The 27,589-nt window shown below is 38.8% G+C and overlaps 1 protein-coding gene across 1 annotated transcript in view; it reads right to left on the bottom strand.

The window, feature by feature from the left end:
• Nucleotides 1–8,901: 8,901 nt before the first annotated feature.
• The window catches only part of LOC134005916 (dachshund homolog 2-like), a 109,665-nt gene continuing 90,977 nt past the window's right edge, over nt 8,902–27,589 (bottom strand). Inside the window, exons 6-12 of the mRNA XM_062444952.1 lie at nt 26,976–27,081; nt 25,512–25,586; nt 19,608–19,708; nt 18,602–18,749; nt 18,310–18,498; nt 16,593–16,658; nt 8,902–9,024 (exon numbers count right to left, since the gene is read on the bottom strand). Of these exons, the coding sequence (XP_062300936.1) occupies nt 8,987–9,024; nt 16,593–16,658; nt 18,310–18,498; nt 18,602–18,749; nt 19,608–19,708; nt 25,512–25,586; nt 26,976–27,081 (723 nt within the window). The 3' untranslated portion in view covers nt 8,902–8,986. The remainder of the gene's footprint in view (nt 9,025–16,592; nt 16,659–18,309; nt 18,499–18,601; nt 18,750–19,607; nt 19,709–25,511; nt 25,587–26,975; nt 27,082–27,589) is intronic.

Genomic DNA, 27,589 nt, shown 5'->3' with positions numbered 1-27,589 from the left:
CCAAGTCCTTAAATGTTCTGCAGATCCAATATTTGTACTTAAATACTGTAGCAGCAGAAGATATGCAACGTTGATTTAATATACAGTATATCTAATATGTACTATAGCAACAACATGTGACTATTACTGGTAGTTAAAACAGATTTTTTCTATTTTAATTATAATTCTGTGTATAATTTTTATCATCATTGTCATGGCCTGAATTTCAGTGCAGGATTGCAGGTATCGCACATAGTTCAATCGATTCCTGCAAATCTAACACTTATAATTAGGGAAATTCCTGCACACATTTACAGGGATGTATATTAATGTTCATCCAATGTTTGCACCGGTGCAGAATGCAGGACGACTGACAGGAATCGCTGCGTCAGATGGGCCGACTTCTGCCCTGGACAACACACCTGGAGCGCACTCTGTCCAGCTCTCAGCCCGAAAGGACCCTTGCAAACAGCGCCAGTGATGTCAACATTAATCCTCAGGATGCTCAGACAGCGAACAATAACGTTAATAAGGTGAAGCAGCCGTCCAAAGTTTCAGTTTCAAGCCAACTGGCTCAGAATATGTCCGTGGCTCCAGCTCACACACCTTCATAGTTCAGAAAATACCTGAACACTATGATATAGCTCAGGGATTATAATATAGTGTGAGGCAAATATTAATAATAATTATGACACATCACTCATTGTAAAAGTTAAAACATTACCCATTACTCAGCAGAAAAAGTAATGACTTACATCACTTTAATTTAGTTACTCAGCAACTCCAAACCCTCCACATGCAGCATCTTTTGTATTTGAACACATGTAGAAACAGAACATTAGATTTTTGTTGTTTTAACAAGCAGAAAAGATAATAATAATAATTATGTTGATGAAATAAAAAAAGGTGGAGCCCAACTAATGAGGGCAGTCTGCAGTTCTCTTGTAGTTCAACTTCAAACAAAGCAAGAGTTTGGATTCATTTTTCTGAGTTAATGACTAAATATTTACTATGGGGAGATGAATATGAAATATATTGTGAGTTAAGAGACTAATCTCACACACACTGCAGCACTTAAACAACTCAAACCAAGAAAATAACCTGGTTGCACAGTCAGCTTGTGCTGGTTGGAGATTGGTTCTAGTATTGGCAATACACCCGAAGGAGGGAAGGAAGGAAGGAAGGAAGGAAGGAAGGAAGGAAGGAAGGAAGGAAGGAAGGAAGGAAGGAAGGAAGGAAGGAAGGAAGGAAAGGAGGGAGGAAGGAAGGGAAGGAAAGGAGGAAGGAAAGGGAGGTAGGACGGAGAAAAGAAGGAAGGAAGGAGAAAGGGACGAAAGAAGGAACGAGGGAGGGAGGGAGGGAGGGAGGGAGGGAGGGAGGGAGGGAGGGAGGGAGGGAGGGAGGGAGGGAGGGAGAAAGGAAAAGAGGAAGGGAGGAAGGAAGGAAAGAAGGACAGAGGAAAGAAGGAAGGGGGAAGGTAGGGGAAGGAAAGAAAGAGAGAAGGAGGGAGGGAGGAAAGGAGGAAGGAAAGGAAGGAAGGAAGGAGGGAAGGAAAGAAAGAAGGAGGGAAGAAAAGGGGATGGAGGAAGGAAAGAAGGAAGGTAGGAGAAAGAGAGGAAGGAAAGAAAGAGAGGAAGTAAGGAACAGTCAAAACAGACGGGGTCAATTTGACCCGGGAGGACGACACGAAGGTTAACATTATTATTAATCTGTTAATAATTTACACTTTCATTTTCCTGATACAAGTAGAAAACTGTAAGATACTTTCAGATTAATAAATGAATGAATACAGTTAACTTTTTATTATCTAAAAGCTGTGTAGTCTCTCTCTCTGCTGACAGTGACCTTCATCCAGATCATCTATCTCAGCTGTCAGTTATGTTTCATGCTGGATTTCAGTGGACTGATGAGTACAGTTAATGGTTTGGATCACAGTGTGCTGCAGACTTAAAATAGTGCTTCCTTTTTTTCTCTATTAATTCAATCGAGAATCGAGTCCGACACCAAGAATCTGACTCAAATCCTGACGTTCCCAAATATTCCCGAACCTACTCATGTTATTCCCGGATTTCAAATTGTAATCTTTTTTTTTTTTTAACACTAATCGTTACTTTACTGTAACGTGAAGCACAAAGTAATGTGTCTGTTGTTTGTGCGGCGATCATCCTGCAGACCACAACTTCCCTCCACACACACACACACACACACACACACACACACACACACACACACACACACACACACACACACACACACACACACAAACTGCATCCTTCCTTCCTTCGTCTATTGAACCCCATGTAGAAATTAACTACAATTACACACACACACACACCACACACACACCACACACACACACACACACACACACACACACACACACACACACACACACACACACACACACGTACACACACACACACACACACACACTGGCAGGTTGGACCCCAGGGTTCAGTTTGGGAGGAAACTCCCTTTCTAATTTTCCTCATAAAGACTCTAATGAAGACTAATGACGGAGCGAGGTGTGTGTGTGTGTGTGTGTGTGTGTGTGTGTGTGTGTGTGTGTGTGTGTGTGTGTGTGTGTGTGTGTGTGTGTGTGTGTTTAACAGCCTGGCCGCTCTGTCTGGGAATGTCTCTGTTCTCTTCTCTCTCCTCCCCTCCCTCCATCCCTCCATCATTTCCCTCCATCATGCCTGTTTTCTCCCCTTTTTCCTCTTTAATTTTTGTCTCCTCCTTCTTTATTCTACCTCTCTCTGTCTTTCTCCTTTCATGTTTTTTTTCTTTTCACTTTTCACTTTCCTCCTCCGTCTTTTCATCCTTCCTCACACTCTGTCCTTCTTCATCCTTCTGTCATTCTATTCCAGTTTTCTCTTGATGTTTTCATTCCTCTTTTCTGTTATCTTACCATATTTTTGTCATTCTTTCGTTGTTTTCATTCCTCTTCTTCTTCTCCTCTTTTAGTTCTCTGAATGTGTTTCTTCTGGCTCGTTTATATTTGCTGCAGCCTTTAAAAAAATGTAATGTTCATTCAGTTCAGACTAGTGATGTGTTGGAAGTGTTACATATTTATAATCTGGGGCTCTACTGGAATAAAACAATGTCAGCTCAAAAAACTCAAACTTATACTGGCTCTTTATGCAGCCCCTCAGTTCAGCCTCTGTCTATTAACAGTCTGTTTTAGCTCCTGTCTCTTTAAGCCCCCCCCCCCCCCCCCCCCCCCCCCTCCTCTTCCACTCTGTTCTGATTGGCCAGCAGATTTCTGATTAGCTGAATCAAACTGTAGTTGTTTTGACTTTATTTGAAGAAGCTGATTTTATTTAATAAGGGTTGTTAATAAGTGAATTGATGTAAAACAGCTAATGTGGGAAATAGTTAAAGTTAAAAGAAGATTATATGTTTCATTTGACTGTTTGTTTGTGGAGTTATAAGTAAAGGAGATAATCGTGAAGTTAAAAAGCTTTATGTGGTATTTCAGATGCTTCACTATCCATCCAACAAAGAGTTAGCGTTAGCTCTTCTTGTTAGCAACCATGTTGTGTAGCCTTCTTTGCCACAAGCTAACGTTTATGACTTTTTTCATTCACTAAAAGAAGCATCAACTCATCATATTGAAGATTAGTTAGACTAAATAACAACTATAGTAGCAGGTTTTTACTACTTTTTTCTCATTATATTACTTGAAATGTAAACGTCTCAAACATATTTATACAAGCAGCTGTTATTAAAATGTGCAGTATTATTTATTACATTCTCCACACTACATACCTGTCCAGAAATTAATTATTTAGATGATTTATTATTTATATATCTATTTCAAATAATTTGATGTGTTTTTACATCTTGAATCTTGAAGTTGGAGCTGAAATCTGATCCAAAATATCTGAGCAACTAAGGCACAGATGTCTGTTTATGGACATATATGACAAACAAAACCCCACATAAAGCATAAACTATCCCCCTTTTTAATCACAGTAACTCCACATAAAGACTATAAATGCACCAACATAACTTTGTCAGGCTACAATTAACACTTTAACTCTATCTGTATATTTACAAGTGAGCTGTTTTCACTTTAAAAAGTATAAATTGAAATTAAAATAAATTTTAGAGAACCGAGTCTTTAGCTTGATCAATAATGTTTTTTTTTAAGGTGGAATTCCCCTTTAAAAATAAAAAATGAACCTTTTTTCTGTCACTGTTTGTCCCAAGCATGTTTCTCACTTTCTCTCTTTTCATTACCCATCATCCTCTGCCCTTCCTCTCTCTATCTTCCATCTTCCAACGCACATCATTTCATCATCTTACACCTCTCTCTCTCTCTCCGTCGCACCATCTTCCTCTCTCACTTTTTTGTTCTCTCCCTTCCCCTCTTCTCTTTCCTTCATTTTCTCCCACATCACCTCACCGGATCCTTCAATCTCTTTTCCCCGCTCCGTCACCTTTTCATCCTTCCTCGTTGCCTCCTTTCGCATTCCATCCATCCTTCTTCATCTCTTGACTGTTTTTTCCTCACTGTCCATCACTCTGTGTTTCTGCCTCCATTAGGGGGAAATGGAAAAAGTGACATCAGCTATTTGGTAAACGGAGAGAGATGGAGAGAGAGAGGAAGAGATGGCGAGAGAGAGGGTAAGAGAGAGAGAGAGAGAGAGAGAGCAGAGGATGGAGAAATGGAAAGCGGAGATCAAAAGAGTGACAGTGGGAATGATTGGAGGAAAACACATAGGAGGAGAGAGAAAAGAGAGAGTGACAGAGGTGAGAGAGAGAGAGATAGAGAGAGAGAGAGAGAGAGAGGGAATCAGACACCGAAGGATGGGAGGAGAGAGAGAGAGAGTGACAGAGGTGAGAGAGAGAGAGAGAGAGGGAATCAAACACCGAAGGATGGGAGGAAAGAGAGAGAGAGAGAGAGCGGTAGAGATCCATTAAAGAGAGAGAGAGAGGGAAAGGCTTCACCTCATTAACCTCGTAATGCAGAGTAAATATACAGTCTAAATGGAACATAGACGACGTGTGTGTGTTTACTCTGAGGCTTCTGTGTGTCTCCGAAATACATTACCAGAATACCAAAGTGCCCGCCCGTGTGTGTGTGTGTGTGTGTGTGTGTGTGTGTGTGTGTGTGTGTGTGTGTGTGTGTGTGAATATCTGCTAAAATACCACAGTGTGCATATTTGTGTGTGTGTGTGTGTGTTATTATCCCAGAAATATGAGTTTACATTGTGAAAAGATGTGAAATCATCTGAATTCTTGCATATAATAAAAGTTAATTTGAGTTTGGGGATAATTAATGTGTTAAAGAATAAGGCTGTATTTGTCTTTTTGTTATTAAATTGCATAAAAAGTCCAGAAACAATCCAAATCTTAAAAAAAAAAAAAAAAAAAAAAAAAAAGAAGCCCCCAACATCTTGTTTAAACAGGAAATACATAACATTAAGTAAGTAAAAGAGTGTCATTTCATAGGTAAACTGTTTTACTTTGGGACTATTTTCAGCTGCGGAAGAATACACAGAATACTCTATTGAACGTTTCCAGTTTCAACTTTTATATGGTCATATTATTTTCTGTAATGTGAAATTTTAGCTTTTTTTTGGAGGCTTTAAATAAACTGTATATATTATCTGTCTAACATTTGTTCAACTAAAAACACGCACCATTAGATATTTTTTTAAAAAGGAATCATGACAAAGATTTCTTAAACAGCTGGGCAGTTTTCTAATTCACTTTTTTCCCTTAAATGCTGCAGTCCATTGTACTTAGGTATTTTCCGACCTCCAACATGGAAAACTGCAATGAAACAGTCATTTAATGCTGGAATTCAAAGTCAGAAACTCAGGAAGGTCCATCTAGTTTTTTCTTTATGTAGTGTCTGTGTTGTGCAATGTGCTGTATCATCTTTATATTTGCCTTTTCGTACTCAATGGTCTTTGAGAGCATGCGGTACTATCCTACTCCTCCTTTCCTTCTCCTCTTTTTTAAAGTAAGCTAACCCGAAGTTCCTCAGTTAGATGCTTGTTACGTTCAGAGACTCGTCATACAAATATCAGTTTGCCGCAGGCGTCCATGTTTTCCTGAGCAGACACACAGGGACACGGTTAGATTGGAAGTCGGGAATGTAAAGGATTGCACCTAAAGTCCTCATGAAATGACCTCATATCACTTCTACTTCCTGTTAAACTGAATATATATAATAAATGGTGACCTCACCCTGCACTAGTGGGTGTCAATTAAACCTTCATAAATCTTTTGAACATCCTCTCTTGTCCACCTATCCCGTAAAATAAAATGTATGTTTCTCTCCCAAACTGGTATTTCATTGGTTTACGCTTTGGAGTCCCGCCCCCAACATCCTGTTTCTCCTGCGTGCATTTCTTTATGTTGTCCTCAGTCCTCACTTCTTCTGTCTTATTATTATTATTATCAACTTTTAAATTAACCGTGAAGCACTTTGAAATACATTAACCTGTATGAAAGGTGTTATATAAATAAAGTTTGATTGCTTGATAAATAGAAAAACAACTATATTAAAGCAGAGATATTTCATTACGTCATCTGATATCTTAAATGCAGCAAAGTCCATCATTTTGTTTTGCATAACATGGGCTAATAAGGAGAATAAGTGTTTTTTTTACTCCTTTAAACTTTATTCAAAACAACTTTACTCAGTGTGCCAGATAAAATATTCTGTCATTTAAAAGTTATGTAAAGTTTATATTTGGTCTTAAATTTCAGAGACTGTCACTATCACCATGGCGCCGTGTAGGATCACAGCTTTGGATTGATGACCAAAGATTTCCAAACGTTTCTCTTGCAATTGTCAATCAATTTGTGCCTCGGATATCCCAAAATCAGTGTGTGTGTGTGTGTGTGTGTGTGTGTGTGTGTGTGTGTGCGTGTGTGAGAGAGAGAATCTTAACACACCAGACAGCAGTCGTTATAATACTGTATATTTGCAGTCAGCTCAAACCCAGAGAACAGTGACAGACTGAGAGATCATCAGAAGGAGAGAAAAAAACAAAACAAAAACAAGAAATAAAAACAAAAAACAAGAAAAAACGCTGAATGTTTGTTTCTATCTACACGGAATATCCATTTTTTTTAAACCCCCCAAAAACCCCACCCACCCACCCACCTCCCCTGCCCTTAACCCCACCCCCCTACTCATCCCTCCCGTACACATTTTCAAATAGTAATCAACAAATAAACAAACAAATAAACACGCAGTGGAATAAACAAATCTGCAACACAACAGTCTGCACTCTTTAGTAGGTCAGAAAATCGGAGGAATAAAAAGTTTCTGGTGTTTCTTTTTTAAGATTTTCACAGAGGAGCGCTTGATTTCTACACCGGCACTTGGGAGGAGCGGGTGGGGTGAAGCGCTTCTCGTCTTTTTTAATCTTAACAAACACCAGAAACTTGACAACTACTTCCTGGTCACCGGGGAAACGGGGGTCAAAAGGTGAAAAGGTCCAAAGTTTGAGGAAGAGAATTCAACGTACTTTTTTTTAAGGATATAATATCGTGTCTAAAAATCACTCCATCGTAATAAAAAAAGGGCTGCTTCTTCTTTTTTTTGTCCTTTTTTTTAGTTTTTTTATACTTTTGCATCTTTTCAGAAACAGATTTCACAGGTTTTTTGTTTTTTTTTTCATTATAAGGGTGATAGAAAACACTTCATACATTGAAAAGCTGCATCCAACATTTTCAGAGTAATGCCTCCTTATTACAGAGACAAGAAGAAGAAAAGGAAGAAAGGATAGAAAATGAAAGGGAGGGGAAAAAACGAGATGTAGAAGGACAAGAGAGAAAAGAAAACAAGATAACACATAAGAGGAAGAGGAGCTGTTTTATAGAAAAGTGAGGGGAAGAAATAGGGGGAGGAATTAACCGAAGAAAGAGTATAAGAGAGGGGGAAGAAGAGAAAGAAAGCGAGTGAGAGGTAAGGAGTGTACGGAGGATAAAATAAGCCAAATGACAACATAAGAAAAGTTTTCCCATGCATTCTTTTCAGTCCCTGTACGGAAAAAACAAAAATGAATGAAACATGAGAGACAGAAATAGCCTCCCAAGTTGTTTTCTTCATTTTTTTTCTCCCCCTTTTCCCCCCAATAGTTTTTTTTTTACACTTCTTTTTCTCTTTTTTTTTTCTTTTTTCCTTTAAAACCCTTTCTTCCTCCAGTCCTGAGCTCCTCCGATTAGTTGATTACCATCCAATCAGAGAGTGTCGACAGTCAGCCAATGAGGTTAACTCCAGAAAGGGTTTGAAATCTTTTTTTTTTTCCTTTCTTTTTTAACATTTTTAAATCCTTTCTTTAAACCATTCTTCTTTTTTCAGCACCAATCAGAATCATTCATGTAATTGGATCGTTAAAAAAAGTCTTAATTGTCCAATCAAATGTCTCCCTGGTGTCGCTTTTCCCCCCGAATGATGTCCAACCGAGCTGATGTCGGGTTGACGTCGGTCCGTTCGCTTCGTGGTGAAGTTTTTTTTTCTCGTCTTTCGCTCATGAAATTTTTTAAATTTCATTTTTTTTTTCTTTTAAACAAAAACGAGGGATGAGAAAAAGTTACAGTGCAGGGAGAGAAAAAAGGAGGAATGAATAGAGTGAAGTTTCTAAAATGACGAAGAAAGAGAAGAAGAAAAAGATACGAAGAAGAAGAGAAAGAGAGAGAAAGAGAAAGAGAGAGAGATACGACCCCAGTGAGTCCAAATCAGGGGGGCGTGTCTCTTTTTTAGTAGTCTCATTGTTTCGTAGCAACGTCACCGAAAAAAACAAAACAAAAACGTTGCTGTTTTTTTTTTAGCAAAGACAGAATCCCGCCTGGGGAGGTCATCGCCGTGGTGATCGCCCAGGCAGCCGAGGAAGTCGTGGTTGCTGTGGAAACGGGCTGGTGGAGTTCTTCTGTGCAGGAGGAGGAAGGAAGGAAGGAGGAAGTGGGAGGAGGGGAAAGTTGTTGGAGAAGGGTGGAGGGGGGGCGGTGGGTGGAGTTTCTGGAGGCGGAGTCGCTCTCTCTAGAACATCATGGGGGTCTTCAGAAACGCCCGGGATTCTGGGTAAAAAAAAGACAAAAAAGAAGATAAGTAAACAAACAAACAGGAAGGAATCAGTAAATAAACAAAGCCACACGCCATTCATTACATCCGCGCTATTATCGATAAACAACATTTGAATGCTAACCTCGGAAAAAGATCCTCCTGAGATATGAGATTTTATTTCCACCAGTGATTAAATGTTTTTAATCCTAACCTGAACACAAACTGGATTCTTCGGGCTGATAAGATTTTATAGAGTTTTCCCCCCATACACACGTTTTCACTTATTTGCCTGGTTTGACCTTTATTTTTTTGTTAGGAGGACAGTGAAGGTGTTAATGAAATGTGCTTGTGATTGACAGCTTCCTAATCTCCATGGTTACACTTGTTAGGACGAGTTAACTTCATGATTCTTATTCGTATGTCGGGTGACCGATGAATGAATCCAGCTGTTTTTGAGTCTTTTTATTGAATGATTCAAAGAAAATTTGCAGCACAATCAAGTAAAAACAGAGCGCTACCAATTTCAATTATAAGCAACTAATGTTACCCGGAGGTGGATGCATGAAGTCAGAACTTCAGTTTTAGGATCCCTGAAACTACAATGGTCAAATTCTCCACCGTGCACACGAACCCAGTCAACAAGTCATTTTTTTCTTCAGAAAATCACTGTATTTTTTACTTTAGACCTTTTCTTTTTAGCCTCCTTGGTCCATCTTGTGTCGCCTGTTATCTCACAACACTCTGAAAGGTAATTCACTTTTCGTCCAATAGAAACAGTTTATTTCTCACACCACGTCTTTAACTTTTGGGTAGAGACTTGAGCATAAAAAGAGTCCAAATTTGACATGAAAGACTGTCTCCTACCAATTATAGTAATGGTTTAACCATGACTTAATCTTACCCTAACTTTAGATCAGGAAGCAGTAGAGATCAATTTTGAAATGGTTTTAGTTTCAGACAAACGTTCACATGAGTAATCCCATCCTGTGATTTTGGAGGACTTGAGGAAATCTCTGTAATGAAATTAAAGCTGAAACTAACATTTATTTCTCAGTTAATTGATTGTGAAACAGTGAGGAGCCTTTTTTATTATATTCTGATGTTTTAATGGCTTTAAATGTCTGACTTTGTGTGACCAACAGCATCAAAACCCCTAAAACATTCAGTCAAGAATCAGAAAGCATCAGAATCTTCACAGCGGAAAAAGCTGAAACCAGGAAACCAGATATTTTAATGCTTTAAAAATCACTTAAACCAATAAAAGCAGATGTTTCTTATCGATGGACTAATCCATTAATCCACTATTTATTCTCTTCATTAGGATTTACCGTCTTCTCTAAAACTTCAACTACCTTTTAAGTGGTTTCCTTTCATTCTTCTGAGCTTGCATTTGCACAGGAACTTCTCCTTTTCACTTTCATGACGATTATAAAAGCAGGATATCGTGTTTAGTTGTTTTTTTTTAAAACTAAATCTTGTTCTTCCCCTTTTTTTTTTTTAAATTGCAGCATCCGTTTTTTTTTTTATCATAGAAATTTTATATCTCTGATTTTTTTGCCACGGTCTGCTCTCTCCCCCCTCCTCTCTCTCTCTCTCTTTTCTCTCTCATTTCACCTCCGTCGTTCTCCTTCCGCTCCCCGTAGTGCTGTTGCTGCACCCACCCACACAGCAGCACGTGCACATAAACACACACACACACATGCATGTATGTAACACACACACATACATAAACACACACACACACACCTTCCTCTCCCCGCGGTGTCATTGTTTTCTGCGAACGTTGCAAAGTGTTTACATTTCTGCATAACAGCAACCATAAACCTGCCCTCCCTCCTTCTTTCCATTCAGCATTCCTCTCTTTCTCTTGCCCTCTACTACTGCTTTTGTTCTTCTTCTTTTTTTTGTTAACCTATCCTCCTCTTCTTCTCTTTGTCATCATCTTACCCCCTCTCTCTCTCTCTCTCTCTCTCCTTCTCTCGTTTTGTCCTCTATTCATCACTCTTTGTTATTTTTTTTTTTAAAGGTATGAAACAGGTTCAGGTTCCCCGTGTTGGAATAAAAAAAAAAAAAAACTTTCTTAAATTTTCTCTTTCATCTTGCGCTCGCCCCTCGTTTCCTCCTTCAAATTCCCTGCCTTCCCTCCTTTTCATCCCTCTCATCTCCTGCCCTTCCCTATTTTTATCACTCCTCCATCCACTCAGACCCCCTCCTCTCCTCCTCTTTCATCCCTCTATTCTACATGCATCCCCTCCTCCTCCTCCTCCTGTCCTCTATCTGTTACTCTCATATTATTTTTATCCCGACCCATTCTTCTCTCCGTCCTCTCCTGTCCTCTCTTTTTTTCTCCTTTAGGCAGCAGGTTTGGCCCGCTGCTTAAAAAACCGTCCTGCAACTTAAAGAGTCACAGCTTTGATCACCCTCCTCCTCCTCTCTCCCACCCCTCCACCAACCTGTTCTGTCCTTTAAAACTCAAATCTTGAACTTCTTAAAGTATTTTAAGTCATCTTCGTGGCGTCGTGTTGTTAGAAGATCAGAGTTGCATCGTTACCGTGCCTGATTTTGAGATTTTGATCCGACTCTTCACCTAAAAATATATCCTGCAACTAACAATTATTTTCAATATTGCTTTATTTTATTGTAGTCATTGTTTAGCTTATAAAGTTCATTATAATTGTGAAAAATACCCATCACAACTTCTGTCTGACCAACAGTCCAAAACTAATAGAAATCCAGTTTAAAATGATGTAAAACAGATAAAAATGTTCATATTTGAGAGGCTGGAACTAGAAAAACTTTTTTCTTGACACTTTTGCAATTAATAGATTATCAAAATATTTGGTAATTAGTTTCCTGTTGATTGACCAATCAGTTTATCAATTCATCGTCCAACTGTTTTAACCAGCGCTGTTGCAGGAAGCTGCATGTTTTCCATCATTTTTGTGATTTCTGCATCCTCTTCAAATAGAGCTGCTACTAATGATTATTATTACTGTCAATTATTATCAATTCATCTGCCAATTATTTTTTTATTTACTTGATTGTTTTTAAATGTCCAGAACAAAAGTATTAGGCCTTAATGAACTTAAATTATAGAAAAAGAGGGACTCCATCTTTATTTTGTTATTTTATTATAATTAATTATTTATTATAAATCATTTAACTCCTGCTGCTTTTATTTCCTGTTTTCTCTCTTTTTTCTCCCTTTTTGTCACCATTTCTCTTCTTCCCCTCTCACCTCTATCTGTCACTATAACACCTCCAGCCTCTGTGTGTGTGTGTGTGTGTGTGTGTGTGTGTGTGTGTGTGTGTGTGTGTGTGTGTGTGTGTGTGTGTGTGTGTGTGTGTGTGTGTGTGTGTGTGTGTGTGTGTGTGTGTGTGTGTGTGTGTGTGTGTGTGTGTGCGTGTGTGTGTGACGGCTGTCCTGGTTAAAAATGACGCTGACCTGCCTTGTTAAAAGTCTATCAGCTGGGTGGAGGAAATGTCACCAGGTCTCGGAACAAGGTCACATTTTTCAACTCTGTCCCGAGGAGGAAGCTGCACTCCTCCTTCTCCTCCCTCCTTCTCCTGCCCTCCTTTTCCCACCTACTCCTCTCCTCAAATCCGATGCGTCATTTTTTCTTCCTACTTAATTTCCCCCTTTTCTCTCAATTTCTTTTTGCTTTTCTTCTTCTTCCTTCTCATTATTTCTTTTCCCCTCTTTCTTCCTTCCTCTTTTTCTTCCCCTCTTTCCTCCTCTTCTTTCCTCCTCAACCCTTCCTTTTTTTGTTTTAGTCTCCTCGTCCATTTCTGCTCTCCTCTTTCTTCCTTCTCCTCGTCTTCCTCCTTTTCCAACCATTCTTAAGCTCTTCTCTCTCTCCTTTTCTTCTTCTCTTGTCTTCCTCCTTTTTTTCCAACCATCCCTGTGCTCTTCTCATTCTCCTCCTCCTCCTCCTCTCCCCTAACTTCCCTCTTTCTTCTTTTTTTTATTCATTCTGGCTCCTCCTCATCTTTTTCTTCCTCCCGTTTCACTCCCATCATCAATCCTTTTTGATTATCTTCTCTATCCCCTCCTCCTTCTACCTTTTCCACTCTTCTTCCTCATCTTCGTCCTTCCCTCTTTCACGTTTTATTTATTTATTTATTATTTTTACAGCCAATTAGTCCGGTTCAATCATACTTTTTGTTTAACCTCTCTCTTTCTCTCTCTTATTCCCTTTCCTCCCTTCTTTCTTTCTCTCCCTCTCTTTCTGATTGTAATGCGATTTCTTTCTTTGTATTCAGCAGTTTTCTCCTCACTCGTTAATTAAGAGTGTGGAAGGTGAGAGAGGCAGGGGAGAGGTGGTGTGTGTGTGTGTGTGTGTGTGTGTGTGTGTGTGTGTGTGTGTGTGTGTGCGTAAACCACCGTAGGTGCAAAATGCTTTTATGGCAGGAGGGATGAGTGTGTGTGTTTGTCAGTGAGCGAGTGTGTATGTGTGAGCAAAGGCAGCAAAGGGGTCCTACTGGGCCAATCAACATTAATGAAATCAGGTGGGTCTGTGTGTGTGTGTGTGTGTGTGTGTGTGTGTGTGTGTGTGTGTGTGTGTGTCGGAGTGCTTGGCTTGCAGAAGAGAGGGGATCTAAAAGGGGTCTAAAGAGGAGAGAGAGCTAATTAGAGTTCCCTGTCTCAACAGAGTGTGGATCAAACACACAAACACACACTCAGGAGCGCACAGCGACAGGTACAGAGCACACACACACACACACACACAGAGAAGGTGTGTGTGTGTGTGTGTGTGTGTGTGTGTGTGTGTGTGTGTGTGTGTGTGTGTGTGTGTGTGTGTGTGTGTGTGTGTGTGTGTGTGTGTGCTCTCTGTAGATATTCATTTATACACACGCAGAGTTTCAAGTGAAGGTTTTCAATGTCAGGGAGGACTGAGCACAGCTGGTGGAAAGAGGACGACACATGCATACTAACACACACATCAGTACTGTACTTCTGAGGACCTTCATCGCCGTAATGCATTCTACGGCTCACAACTCCCAACCTCAACTTAATTCTTGTCTTAACCCCCCAGAGCAGCCCTTTGAAGAAGTGACGACCGGACGCCATGTCATCATTTTCTGAATAATGTCACTGTCTATTATCTGAGATTGAAGAGCACAGACACACACACTAAAAAACACACACAAGACCAGTGTATGAATGCCTCACTTTATTCTTTAAAAATCACCCAACTACCATTAAAATGTCATTACTCTCTGAAAATGTTCTTGATATCCTTATGATCCACAAAAAATGATGCTCCTTATGTTCCTTCGCTTTCTTAAATGAACCTCACGTTTCAAAAAAATGTTCCACTTTCCAAACATTTTTGGACATACGTAGTAGTGTAATGTTTCCAGAAAAACGTCCTTGCTTTTTAAAGTTTTTGCAATTCCCCTAAAAATGATTTATAATGATCTAAATCTGTAAAACTGTCCTTTGTTTTCAAGATGTCTCAATTTTTTTTTAACTCTCTCTGTTTTCCAAAGTATCCGAACTTTCCAAAGACGCTTTTTGAATTTTTTTGAATACTATTTAATTATTTTTAAAATGCCCTTATCATCTTTACTACCCTCACTTTCCAACAATGACCTCGCCTTTACTTTCCTAAAGATGTCATAATTTACTAAAATGAACTTTTCAGTGTCGCTTCATTCCAAAATAACATATTTTTATATTAAAATGCCTCCAGCTCCCAAAAAATACCCATTTTTCTACACCATGTCTCCATCCAAACATGTGAAAACTATTCAATTCTTTTCAAAATGTCCTCACTTTACCAAATTCTTCCCACTTTCCAACTAAGTCCTCGGCTCTTAAACAAGCCTTTCACTTTCTAAAAGCTGTCCTCACTGTCCAAAAATTGTCCTAATTTTCTAAAATGTAATTCTACTACTCTGCTACTCCCTCCAAGATTCATTCATTCTCACAAAATTGTCTACATTTTTAAAAAAAGTTCTGATTTTTCTCCTCATGTCCTCATCCAAACATGCTCTAACTCATAAAAATGTCCTCAGTATCATTACGCTCCCAAAATATTACCTCATTTTTCAAACACTGTCCTCATTCACCAAAAATGCCCAAAGCTTTTCAAAGATGACTTTCCATTTTTTTTGAAAACGGTTCAGTTATTTTCAAAACGTCCTTTATCATCTTTTAACTGCCCTCACTGTCCAACAATGTCCTCACCTCTAAACTAGGCATTTACTCTCTAAAAGATGTCCTCATTCTCCTAAAAAATTCCTCCACTTCCCTAAAAAGTACAGATTTTTCTACTCGTCCCCATCTAAACATGCTTTAACTCTCATAAAAAAATGTCCTTATAAGTATCTTTATGCTCCCAAAAAAGCTTTCACTTGTCCAAAAAACATCCAAACTTTTCTGAGATGCTTTTTGAGATTTGTCCTTACGTCCTCGTCAACTTAACTGCCATCACTTTCCAACAATGTCCTCACCTTTACTCACCGAAAAATGTCCCTACTTTCCAAATGAAATCCTCATTCTCCTAAAAATTCCTCCACTTCCCTAAAAACTACTAATTTTTCTACTCGTCCCCATCTAAACATGCTCTAACTCTCATAAAAATGTCCTTATAAGTATCATTACGCTCCCACAAAATGTCCTCATTTTTTAAACACTGTCCTCACTTACAAAAGATGTCATCATCATCCTCCAAAAAACAAAACAAAAAAAAGCCCTCGCTTGTCAAAAAAAAATGTCCTCACTTCCCAAAAATGTCCAAAGCTTCTCAAAGTCTCTATTTCCCCCCCCCCCCTCAACGTTCATATAATGTAACTCTCCAAATCTGTCCTTTCCAGTTTCCAAAAAATCCTCACTCGCAAAAAAACAATGTCCTCATTTTTCAAAGTGTCCTTATACTTTCCAAAATAACTTTTAAAATAAATAACCCTTCATTCTCCAAAAACGTCCTCACTTTCCATAAAATGTCCCCTAAGAAAAAGTCATATTTTTTATTTATTTTTTACTAAAACGTCCTCATCCTCAAGGTCTAAAACATAAATTGGTCCCCACAAACACACATAGCCTCGTAAAAAACCCACCCATGTTAAAACACACACACACACACACACACACACACACACACACACACACACACACACACACACACACACACACACACACACATGTACTTATAAGCTCAATAACATATTTCCACACACATACACACGTGTGTCTGATAAGGTGCACATCAAAGGGAGGCCACAGTGTCTATGTGTCTGCTTAATGTCTCCACTAATCTAGCCGGGGCCCCAACACACACATATGCCCGCCACGTGTGTGTGTGTGTGTGTGTGTGTGTGTGTGTGTGTGTGTGTGTGTGTGTGTAACTGAAATCTTGTAAGTCTGCCTTTGAACACGCTCGTGTACAGTGTCATATATATTATTATGAGGTGTGTGTGTGTGCTGTTTTTTTGTGTGTATCAGCATGACTCTGCATGCATGAGTGTGTATGTGACTGCGTGTGTGTTTTATGTGTCTTTTTTTATTATTTGAATGTGTGTCTATGTGTGTAGGTAGTGTGTGTGTCTATGTGTGTGTGTGTGTGTGTTTGGCTACCTTGTACAGCGCCGTTGTCTTGCTGGTTTCCATTAAGTTCAGGTTTATCCTCGGCTACAGCAGCGTCTGGTATGAAACACACACACACAAAAAAAAGACAAGACAGAGTCTCAGTGGGTCGGCCAATAAAACAATAACACAAACAACACCTTGTAACTGTGTGTGGGTCAAAATAAACAACTAAAACGTGCTTACAGAGAAAATCACGCCATAAACACCACGGTTTGTCCAGAGAATTGCATTTTTGGACGCTATTGACTTTATTTTCTCTTGATGTTAATTGTCAAAGCGCTTTAACAGCTCTGAGAATCGTTGTTTTTGATATTAGAAACAAACATTTAACCAATTTTAGGTCATTTTTGTGCCAGAGAATTGTCTCCACAGACCAGAACAGTGGCTATAAAAAAGTGTTTATATCAACTGATTAGTACGGACTAGTTTTGAAGCGTTATCCGCCGTCCAGGGATCAGTATGTTCCAAAAAAAGTCACATTTTTCCGAAAATATAGCCAAATAAACAAGATCCAACTCAAAGCTCACAAATAGATGCATGTGGGACAGTGACTAATAAGGTTTGGCAAGATGAGTAAAATAAAAATATGTTTAAAAAATAGTTTTAAAAGCAGATTCAGGTTTGTTAAAATGTACTTTTTGTATTTTTGTTGGTTTTATGTCATTTGAAATGAGTTAAAGTGAAACTGAAAGCTCCTGATAATGTCAAATGGTGTAACCACAAAATAATGATAAATATTACATGGTACATATCCACCTAGAAAGAAAGAAAGAAAGAAAGAAAAAAGAGGAAGAGGAGAAAGAATGAAAGAAAGAATGAAAGAAAGAAAGACAAAGAAAGAAAGAAAGAACAAGAAGTTGGACGAGGAGGAAGGAAAGAAAGAAAGAAAAGGAAGAAGAGAAAGAGAGAAAGGAAGAAAAAGGAAGACAAAGAAAGAACAAGTTGGAGGACGAAGGAAGAAACGAAAGAAAGAAATAAAGAAAGAAAGAAAGAAAGAAAGAAAGAAAGAAAAACGAAGACAGAAAGAAAGAGAGAAAGAAAGAATGAAAAACAGAAAGAAAGAAAACCACAAAATAATGATAAATATTAAATATTTTATCCACCTAGAAAGAAAGAAGGAAAGAAGAGAAAGAAAGAACAAGAATTTGGAGAAGGAAGAAATAACGAAAGAAAGAAAAATGAGTAAGAAGAGAAAGAAAGAAAGAAGGAGGAGGAGGATAGAAAGAAAGAAAGAAAGAAAGAAAGTAACCACAAAATAATGATAAATATTAAATATTTTATCCACTTAGTGTATTTAAGTGGATTTATACTAATAATGACTTCAAATGTTTCCTGATCTCCATGGTTACCAGATTAAATGTAATATTTAGAACAATTGTATTCCATTACCTTTATTTAATATAAAAGTTATAATGTAAGATCATGCCAAACTAGTTGATTTGGTGTTTTATTGAGAATTTAGCGTTTCTATGGTTACACCACTCAGACATTTTAACATAATCCTCTAATATATTCTATCAAAATGGATTAAAAGCAGAATTTTGATGCTGGGTCCACAAAAAAAGAATTTAAACTAAACCACATGGTCACAAAAAGCATCATTGATATATATTGGTCTGTTAATCTGGTCGATGAAGGGTTGAAACAGCCAAGAAAAGAGAGAAAAAGAAGAAAAATGAACTACCAAACGTCTCTCTCATCGTACCGTTCTTGTTGTTGTTGTTGTTGTTGTTGTTGTTGTTGGCGGCGTGCAGCGGCTCAGGAGAGGGGGAGGACGAGGACGAGTGTTTCAGAGCGTCCTCCACTCGCTCCCTCCTCTTGGACTCGAACTCCAGCGCCTCCTGCAGCTTCCTCTTGGCTTTCTTCTCCTTCTTCAGACGCTTCTGGATGGAGGCTGGAGGAAGAAGGAAGGAAGTTAAATGACGGATAATCTATTTTAACATTTGGACTGTGTTTCATTTTTCTTTCTGTCAAACTTTAAATAAAATAAAACGAACCTCTGCTCTGTAGTTCGGAGGTGAGCTGTCGTTCCAGACTCTCCCTCATCTCTCGTTCTCTGTAGAGCTCCATCTTCAGTTCCCTCTTCTCCGCCTGGATCTGTTTGTCCTGGACCCGAGCGTTCTCCACCGCTACCTTCAGCAGGCCCTGAGCAGAGTTTAACATTTACTGTGCATCAGAATTTAAAAGATATTGAGATTATCTCAAAAGTTCGGGGTTGTAATTTAGTCAGATTGATGCTCGGGTCAATCTGACAATGATGTCATTCAACTGTTTAATTTATATAATTCAAATATAAATAACATAAAAACTACAATAAACTTAAACTGTTCTTGTAGCAATGTCCTGATTTCATTTAGCTAATGATCACAATAAAAAGTCATTCATACATTTTTAATTCTTTTGTCAAAGTTTTCAGGTGAAAATTACCATTTTAAATGTAACATTTTATTAGTTTTTAGTTTTTAAATGAGTTTTTTGATGCTATTTTTCCCCACAAGAGTCATTAGTTGTTGTCTTTCATCATGGCGTCTTTAAAAAACTGTAAAATTGTTGATTTTTTAAATGCTATTTCTTTTTTTATCTGAAAGAATCATTGTCACAACTAACTCTTTATTTTCCTTATTTATTAATTACTTCACATATAAACTGCCAGAAAGTGAAGTTACTGTTTCCTAAAGCCCGAGGTGATGAAATCAAATTGTCATATTTGTTCCTCCATCAAGTCAAAAAACTAAAAAATATTGAATTAACTATCACATAAGATGAAGAATGGCTGCAGGACTGGAGCATGAAGAATTTGGTATTTAGCTTTAAACATTACTTATAATTAACAATTACGGTCATTTTTTTGGTCGAACAATTAATAAAATAATCGTTGATTTGTACCTTAATGATGATATCATGACCTGTAATAAACCTTTCTAAACCCAAATACTCTTCATTTTATCGTGTTTCCAGCCAACAAACAACACTGTGAATAAGGTCATCATGCTCAGACTGTACCTGTATGTTGGTGAGCAGGGTCTCCACTGACGACAGGCCGTCAGCGAATAGGAACGGAGCGGGGAAGCCGGGGGGCAGAGCTTGTCCCAGCGAAGACTCTTCTGTGAAGAACAAAAAAAAAAATACAATGTTTAATAATCAAACCACATGTTCTCTGGATTTTGAGTTTTTTTAAATTTAAATCTGGTTAAAAATGTGATCTTGTGTATTTTATGGTTCTATAAATAAAAAAAGTGACTTAAAACAAACAAAAAATGAGTTGGGAGTCGCCCGTGAGGTTAAAAATCTGCTTTGGAAATTTTCCTCAGCAGATTAGAAAATAAGAAAAGTGCGTCAAACGTGCGCTAGCTGTTAGCATGGAGCTAATTTAAGATAATTAACCTCAATAAGAGTGTGAATATCTTCTGTTTTATTTAGTCGTCTATGACGGTAAAGTGAATATCTCCGACTGTTGATCAACATTTATCATCAAGTAAATAATCATCAGGTTAATAAATAATGAAAATAATTATTAGTTGCAGCCCTGAAATCAGTTAATATTGAATTTAAGAGTCTAAATTATTATTATTATTTAAATAAAATGAACAAATATGAGAGAGAAAACTAAACCAACTTAACATTTTTCTTATAATTTGCTCTTTTTCTGTAAAATATCCTCAAACTTAACCATTAAATATATGAAAATACTGTATATTATCGTTTATATTACAGACAGGATTATAATTTAAATGATTCATAAGTTAATGTTTCATACATTTGACTCATAAATTAATATTTATGAGGGCAGGTTTGCATCAGAGATCTGTTGTCACGAGCCTCCAGTGAAGTTTATGAAATGTTGAATGTTTACGAAGGTGTAAAAGGGCAACGAAGTGGCATCAGAGTAATCAATTACAACCGAACACACACACACACACACACACACACACACACACACACACACAACACACACACACACACACACACACACACACAACCACAGAGGTTGTTAGTATTCAGACAATCATGTGAGGTACTAATTGGCAAGGATTAAAGACATCCTTGTGTGTGTGTGTGTGTGTGTGTGTGTGTTAATGTGTGTGTCAGTGTGTGTGTGTGTGTAAATGTGTGTGTGTTCATTGTGAGTGCGTCACAGTGTCTGCTCAGCCCTTAATGCCTAACACACTGACAACTGGGTTAACTCTGCTGTGAAATTAACGCTGATTAAGATGCACTCTAACACACACACACACACACACACATACACACACACACACACACACACCACACATACACACACACACACACACACACACACACACACACACACACACACACACACACACACTCTCTCTCTCTCTCTATCCTCTATCTATCTGCCACTTCATCCATACATCCTCCGTCGCTCTCTACCTTTTCCTCTCTCTTTCTCTCTTCATCACTTTTTTTCCCCTCCACGTCTTCTCCTTCATCTTCATCTTCATCTTCCCACCTTTCTCCTTTCTTCTTCGCTCATTTTCTCTCCATCTTATTTTTTTGCCCCCTCTTCTTTTTCTGTTCTGTTTCTAATCTTTCCTTCTTGTCTTTCCGTGTCCATCTCGGCTCCTTCCTCTCAGGTCATATTTTAATTCTTTCATTCTTCCTTCTTTTTGTGTTTCTCTCTGTCATTCTATTCGTCTCTCTTTCATTCTATCGTTCCATGTTTTTCATCTCATTCTGTATTTCTTCCTTTCCATCTTTTTCTTTTCGTCATTCTGTCTTTTCATCTTTCTATGTCAGTTTTTCTTTCTTTTTGTCTGTCGTTCTGCCCTCGTCTTTCATTCATCATCACTCCATCTTTCTTTCTATCTCTTCTCGTCTGATGGTCATTCTTCATATTTTCATCTTTCTATCACTCTTTTGTTCTTCCTGTTGCTTTGTCTTTCTTCATCTTTAATTAATTCTATCTTTCGTCGCCTCCTTCTGTCTCTTAAACATTACTTACTTAATTTCCCTTCATTATTTCCTCAAGTCTTTTTTTTCTTCCTTTCTTCATTTCATTTAACTCGAAACTACAAATTTGCGTCAAAGAGCTTTTGTCACCGCTTCATTTTCTGTCTCTTCTTTTATTCTCTGCTTTCCTTATTGTCTTTTCCCCTTCATTCTCACCCTCTCTGTTTTTTCATTCCATCACACCAACCTCTCTCCATCCTCTCTCGCTCTCTCCGTCTCCGTACATGTGTCGAAAGCTTTCTGAACATTTCATCTAATTTTGCTGATGATGTTTGGCCCGAAAAAGATTAAATGATTCCTGATTGAAATGAGAGAGAGAGTGAGGGAGGGAGGGAGGGAGGAAGGGAGGGGCGGAGGGAGGGAGGGAGGGAGGAGAAGGGGGGAGAGGGAAGGGGGAAGAGAGGGAGTGAATGAGAGAGAGAGGAAAGGGAGCTAGAGGGGAAACGATAGAGAGAGAGAGAAGGGAGAGGGAGTGAGAGAGAGGAAATAGGAGAAAGGGCGGGAGAGAGAGAGAGAGAGAGAGAGAGAGAGGATGGAGAGGGAGAAAGAAAAGAGAGTGAGAGGAAAAAAGAGAGGGAAGAAGGGAGGAAGAGAGGAAGGGAGAGAGAGGGGAAACGATAGAGAGAGGAGGTAAATAGAGTAAAAGGAAAAGAGAGAGAGAGAGATAGAGAGAGGAAAAAAGGAGAAAGGGGGAAAGATAGGGGGTAGAGAGAGAGGAAACAAGAGAGAGAAAGAGAGGGCAATACAAAAAGAGAGAGAAGAAAAGAGAGAGAGAAAGAGAGGAAAAGAGAGAGTGGTGGATAAAGGGGATGAAGGACAAACTAAAAAACAACATGATGGAGAGGAGAGAATATGAGAGAGAAAAGGGGGGGAAGTGGAGGTGTTAAAAAAGAAAAACAGAGGAAAGGGTTTAAAGGATTTAAAAAAAAAAGAAAAGAAACATACGTTGGTATAAAAAGAAGAGAGGATTACAGAAATGATGGAGGGAAGAAGAAGAGTGGAGATCAATATTTTACCTTAATAAGAAGAGACTGAGTATTAAACTGTTGATTCAGAGCAGCAGAAATGTGCTTTTTGGAGTATTTGAGACTTAATTAACGCTAATTAATCATTTTTATTATGAATTATTAAATAATTATAGTATAAAAAAATATCAAAAACTAAACTTCACCACTTCACCCGAGTTCAAATTGAACATCATCAGTTTTAATTCGGGCACTAACACAACATGCACCGCAGCCTGGAGACAGTCTGCTATTTTTAAAAAAGGGGGGGGGTGTCCAAATGGCGAAGGATATGACACACAGTAAGGTCATTTTCTATCACAAACACAAGTTTAGTTTATTATGTAATTCTGCTTCAGTAATTACTGCAATATAACTTCCAGATGGAGCGAGAACATTTGGTTATCTGCTATTTTCCCCCGAGAAGGGCAGTAAACACTCCGAGTCTGAGTGGCTTTTAAAAACTTTTCCTTAGTTATCAACATGTTTTTAATTTGTACGATAATATTTCATGAGAAGTCTACGATAGAAACATACTGTACGGTTTTTTTTTTTTTTTGTACTTTGAAGTTCTTTTTTTTTTTTTTGGCATTTTTGCCTTTACTGGATTGTGGTCAACGAGGAGGCAGACAGGAAACAAGGAGAGAGAAAGAGAGAGAGAGAGAGAGAGAGAGAGAGAGAGAGAGAGAGAGAGGGAGAGAGAGAGGAGAGAGAGAGAGAGAGAGAGAGAGAGAGAGAAAGAGAGAGAGAGAGAGAGAGAGTGGAGAGAGAGAGAGAGAGTGAGAGAGAGAGAGAGAGAGAGAGAGAGAGAGAGAGAGAGAGAGAGAGAGAGAGAGAGAGAGAGAGAGAGAGAGAGAGAGAGAGAGAGAGATGGATATGACATGCAACAAAGATCTCCGTCTGCAGCTGAATCACGGATGTTGTGGGTTTTGTTACCTTTGCAAAAAAAAAACCCGCTGGATTCTAAAGAGCAGCGAGGATTCATCTTGTCAGGATTGAAGTTTATGTGCTTGTGGCTGAACCGTTATTATTATTATTATTATTATTATGGTTTATATAATAGGGACAGACATAATGAACATTTTTAGAAAGGCTAAAACAACTGTCTGGTGCAAGTATCACAGTGTTTATAATGAATGCCAATTTGCAACAACGGTCCCTAGAAGAGCTTAAAAATATTAAAGAAAGAAAGAAAACGTTTTTTTAAAAAAAGGAGGTAAACTAAGTACTTTCATATAATAAATACAATCCAGGGAGCGCTTGGGTAGTCAAGTTATTAAAGTGCATGCTACATAATCACAGCATCACTGGTTCGAATCCGGCCATGGACCTTTGCTGCAGGTTCTCTCTCTCTCTCTCTCTCTCTTTTCCTTTTACTCCATCTCCCTCTCCCTTCTCTCTCTCTCGTTTCCCCTCTCTCTCCCTTTCCTCTCTTCCTCCCTCTTTCCCCCTATTTTTTCCTCTCTCTATCTTTTCCTTTCACTCTCTCCATCCTTCTCTCTCTCCCCCTTTCCCCCTCTTTTTTCCTCTCTCTATCTTTTCCTTTCTCTATCTCCATCCTTCTCTCTCTCCTCCTTTCTCCTATTTCCTCTCTATCACTCCCTCTCCCTTCTCTCTCTCTATCGCTTCCTCTCTAGCTCCCTTTCCTCTCTCTCATTCACTCCCTCTCTTCCCCCTTCCCTCTCCCCCTTCTCCTTTTTCCTCTCTCTCCCTCTCTCCCTCCCTCTCTATCTTTTCATTTCACTCCCTTTCCCTCACTCTTCTCTCCCTCACTCTTCTCACCCTCTCTCCCTCTCTCTCTCTCTCTGTTTCCTATCAGCCTCAATGCCTCCTACTGTACTTACAAATAAAGGCACGATGAGCAAAGTAAAACGTGGTACGCAGTACAATAAGATACACATAAAACTAGACAGAATTTGATGACTCTCTTAAAAGCGGAGCGGACCAATCGCAGCGTCCTATGAGGAGCTTCTAGCAGCTACATGTGTGGTTTAGGTGTTGACGACAGCGAGAAAGCGATCGGCTCCAGAAGAAGGTTAAGACTAACACATCCAACCATGAAACAAAACACAACCTTGTTTCTAAGACTCAAGTGGAAGTCTGTGACATTTCAACACTTGGACTCCTTTAATTGCCTTTCATTGAGATTAAAAGGACGACCTGCTGACGTCAGGAGTATGAATGGAGTAGAAAGTTAGAGAGTTAGATTTAATAAAAACAGTTATAAGAATGAAAACACGGAGAGGCCCCTGCATGCTTTTAGTGTCTGACCTCTTGACCCCTTTTAGCCATGCCTCCTTCACTTAGCCCCCCTCTCCCTCTCTCCCCCTCCTCCCCTCCTCCCCTCCCTCCACTAGTCTGATTGATGGCTCAGAGACAGGTGATCAATAGGAGCAGCAGAACATCCTGACGCTTCTGTTTCTCTGTTTGTGTGCACGTGTGTGTGTGTGTGTCAGTATATTTGTCTGGTGTGTGTGTGTGTGTGTGTGTGTGTGTGTGGGTGTGCACGTTCGGTCGCTGTTTCTTCGTGTGCGTGTGTGTGTGTGTGTGTGTGTGTGTGTGTGTGTGTGTGTGTAGATAGATACAGTAGATGAGGAAAGCCCTGCTAAAAGAAGACAATTTGTCAGATGTCAAAAGAAAATGGGAGAGGGTTTAGATTAAGGTGCGTAATGGAATATCCTCACTTATACAAATGTGTGTGTGTGTGTGTGTGTGTGTGTGTGTGTGTGTGTGTGTGTGTGTGTGTGTGTGTGTCTTCCTTTGTCAGTAGTAAACACATGCAAAAGTGTCCATGAGCATGTGCATTTATGAGAATACCTTTGTGTGTGTGTGTGACTCAGTGTGTGTGTGTGTGTGTGTGTGTGTGTGTGTGTGTGTGTGTGTGTGTGTGTGTGACTCAGTGTGTGTGTGTGTGTGTGTGTGGTCCAACCTTTGTCCTTTGTTATTTTCTTAATGGGTGCAGCAGGGTTGGTCAGTGCAACATCTGCATCAACTGACACCAGTCCTGAAGACATAAAAAAACACAGTTAGGTCTGTGTGTGTGTGTGTGTGTGTGTGTGTGTGTGTGTGTGTGTGTGTGTGTGTGTGTGTGTGTGTGTGTGTGTATATGTTTGCATTACGATTACTTATTTAGAGATATTTTATAAAGAAAAAATGCCAAAATTCTCAAGCTGGAGCCTCTCAGTTGTGAATATTTACAGATTTCTTTAGATTTATATCAGTGTGTTACCGTTAGTAACCGGTTTTCTATGGACAGCTGATTTCTTAACAAGAAATCTGGTTTCCATTATCGGGGTCGAGGTTTTCCCCAGGTAGATGTCAGACTCAGAATCATCTTTATTATTTCATGTCTCCTGGAGAGCGTAGATTTGACATGTTTGCACCTAACAGGGTTTTTAATGGGATTGAAAAGCAAAACAGAGCAGCTGGATGAAAGAGACGCATCCTCATATTTAAAATAAGTCCGTCCTAAGTTTGACTAAAACTGAAACTAACACAAGGCAGCATGTTGAAGTCAAAACAAGTCCGTTTCCACTTCCATATTTGACTATTTGTTAAATTTAGACACTTTAATGTGGTCAGAAAACACTCCACTCTATGTGTCTGACTTATTGTATGAAGCAGAGTCTTATGTCATTAATATAGTTAAAATCAGTAAACCACACATCCAGAATAAAGCCGAAGGTAGAGGAGAGAGTGTTGATCAGACCTCGATCTCTAGGAAACAGCTGTGCACATTTTTCCACAATTCTTCCACATTTTATAAACCAAAACTGAATTAATAATAGTAATCAATGACTAATATCAGTGTGTAGTGTCAACTGTGTATTTACAGGTGTGTTGTTATGTTTATGCAATTAAAAAAATGACATTCATGATGTCTTTTATTAGCTCACTTTGTCTCACTAACAGTCCAAAATGTTATATTCAAGATAAATGTTAACATATTCAATTAATTATAACAACTTAATACGTTTATGTCATTAATTAAGTCTTATGAAAAAGACAACTAGCAAATATTCACATTGGAGAAGCTGGAACCGTCAATATTTTGGCCAATTTTTGCAGTGGAAGAATTAGTGAACTGATGAATTGATTGTCACAGTAGTTAATTGCCTGACGACTGACTAATCAATTCATATATAGATACGTGAGTGTGTGTGTGTGTGTGTGTGTGTGTGTGTGTTTGCACTGTAGTATTGATATGTGTGTCTAACTTATCCATCTAGCTGTGTGTATGCATGTCAAAGTGTAGCTACAGTATATTTCTATCTGTTCCATTTTATCGTCATATTGATCTCAGTGTGGTGTGTGTGTGTGTGTGTGTGTGTGTGTGTGTGTGTGTGTGTGTGTGTGTGTGTGTGTGTGTGTGTGTGTGTATGTGTGTGCGTACCCAGTCTTTCGGGCGAGCTGGAGGCCGAGCTGCTGGGCTGTGACTGCAGTGGAGTGTTGGTCTCATCGATAGACGGAGAGAGAGAGGGACTGTCACACACCCTTTCCTAGAGAGAGAGAGAGAGAAAGAGAGAGAGAGAGAGAGTTTGGTTACTATGGGTTACCAGTCGCTGCCATTGATTAAAAAAGAAGACACTGCCATGTGGGAGGCATCCAAACAAACACATGACCCTGTGTATAGAGCAGAAAATGATGATGTAATGGAAGAAATGTTCACCTTCATCAACACTGAACTTGTGTAATTGTTGAGACTGGTTGATAAGTTTGGGTCTTAAACATGTTTTTCTGGTTTTATCAGTTTATTGAAGATGTTACGAGTTGAGGAAAAGATGTGAAGGGGAAATCATGATAAGAAAAACACCACCATCTTAAAAGTGAGATTACACTGGTCTGTTTAAAGTATCTATTTTATAATGTTTTCTAAAGCCAAGCAAAGAACATATAAGGAAGTGGAATAAAACTGAAAACATGACAATGTGATGAAAAGCTTTTATCATATCAGAGATTATAAGTCTATAAAGTACTCTATATAATAGTCTAAGGAACATTCTATAA

Source organism: Scomber scombrus, chromosome 23 (genome assembly GCF_963691925.1).
Source record: "Scomber scombrus chromosome 23, fScoSco1.1, whole genome shotgun sequence".
Taxonomy (NCBI): Eukaryota; Metazoa; Chordata; class Actinopteri; order Scombriformes; family Scombridae; genus Scomber; species Scomber scombrus.
The sequence above is the reverse complement of the archived record's forward strand: the minus strand, read 5'-3'. Positions and strand labels throughout refer to the sequence as shown.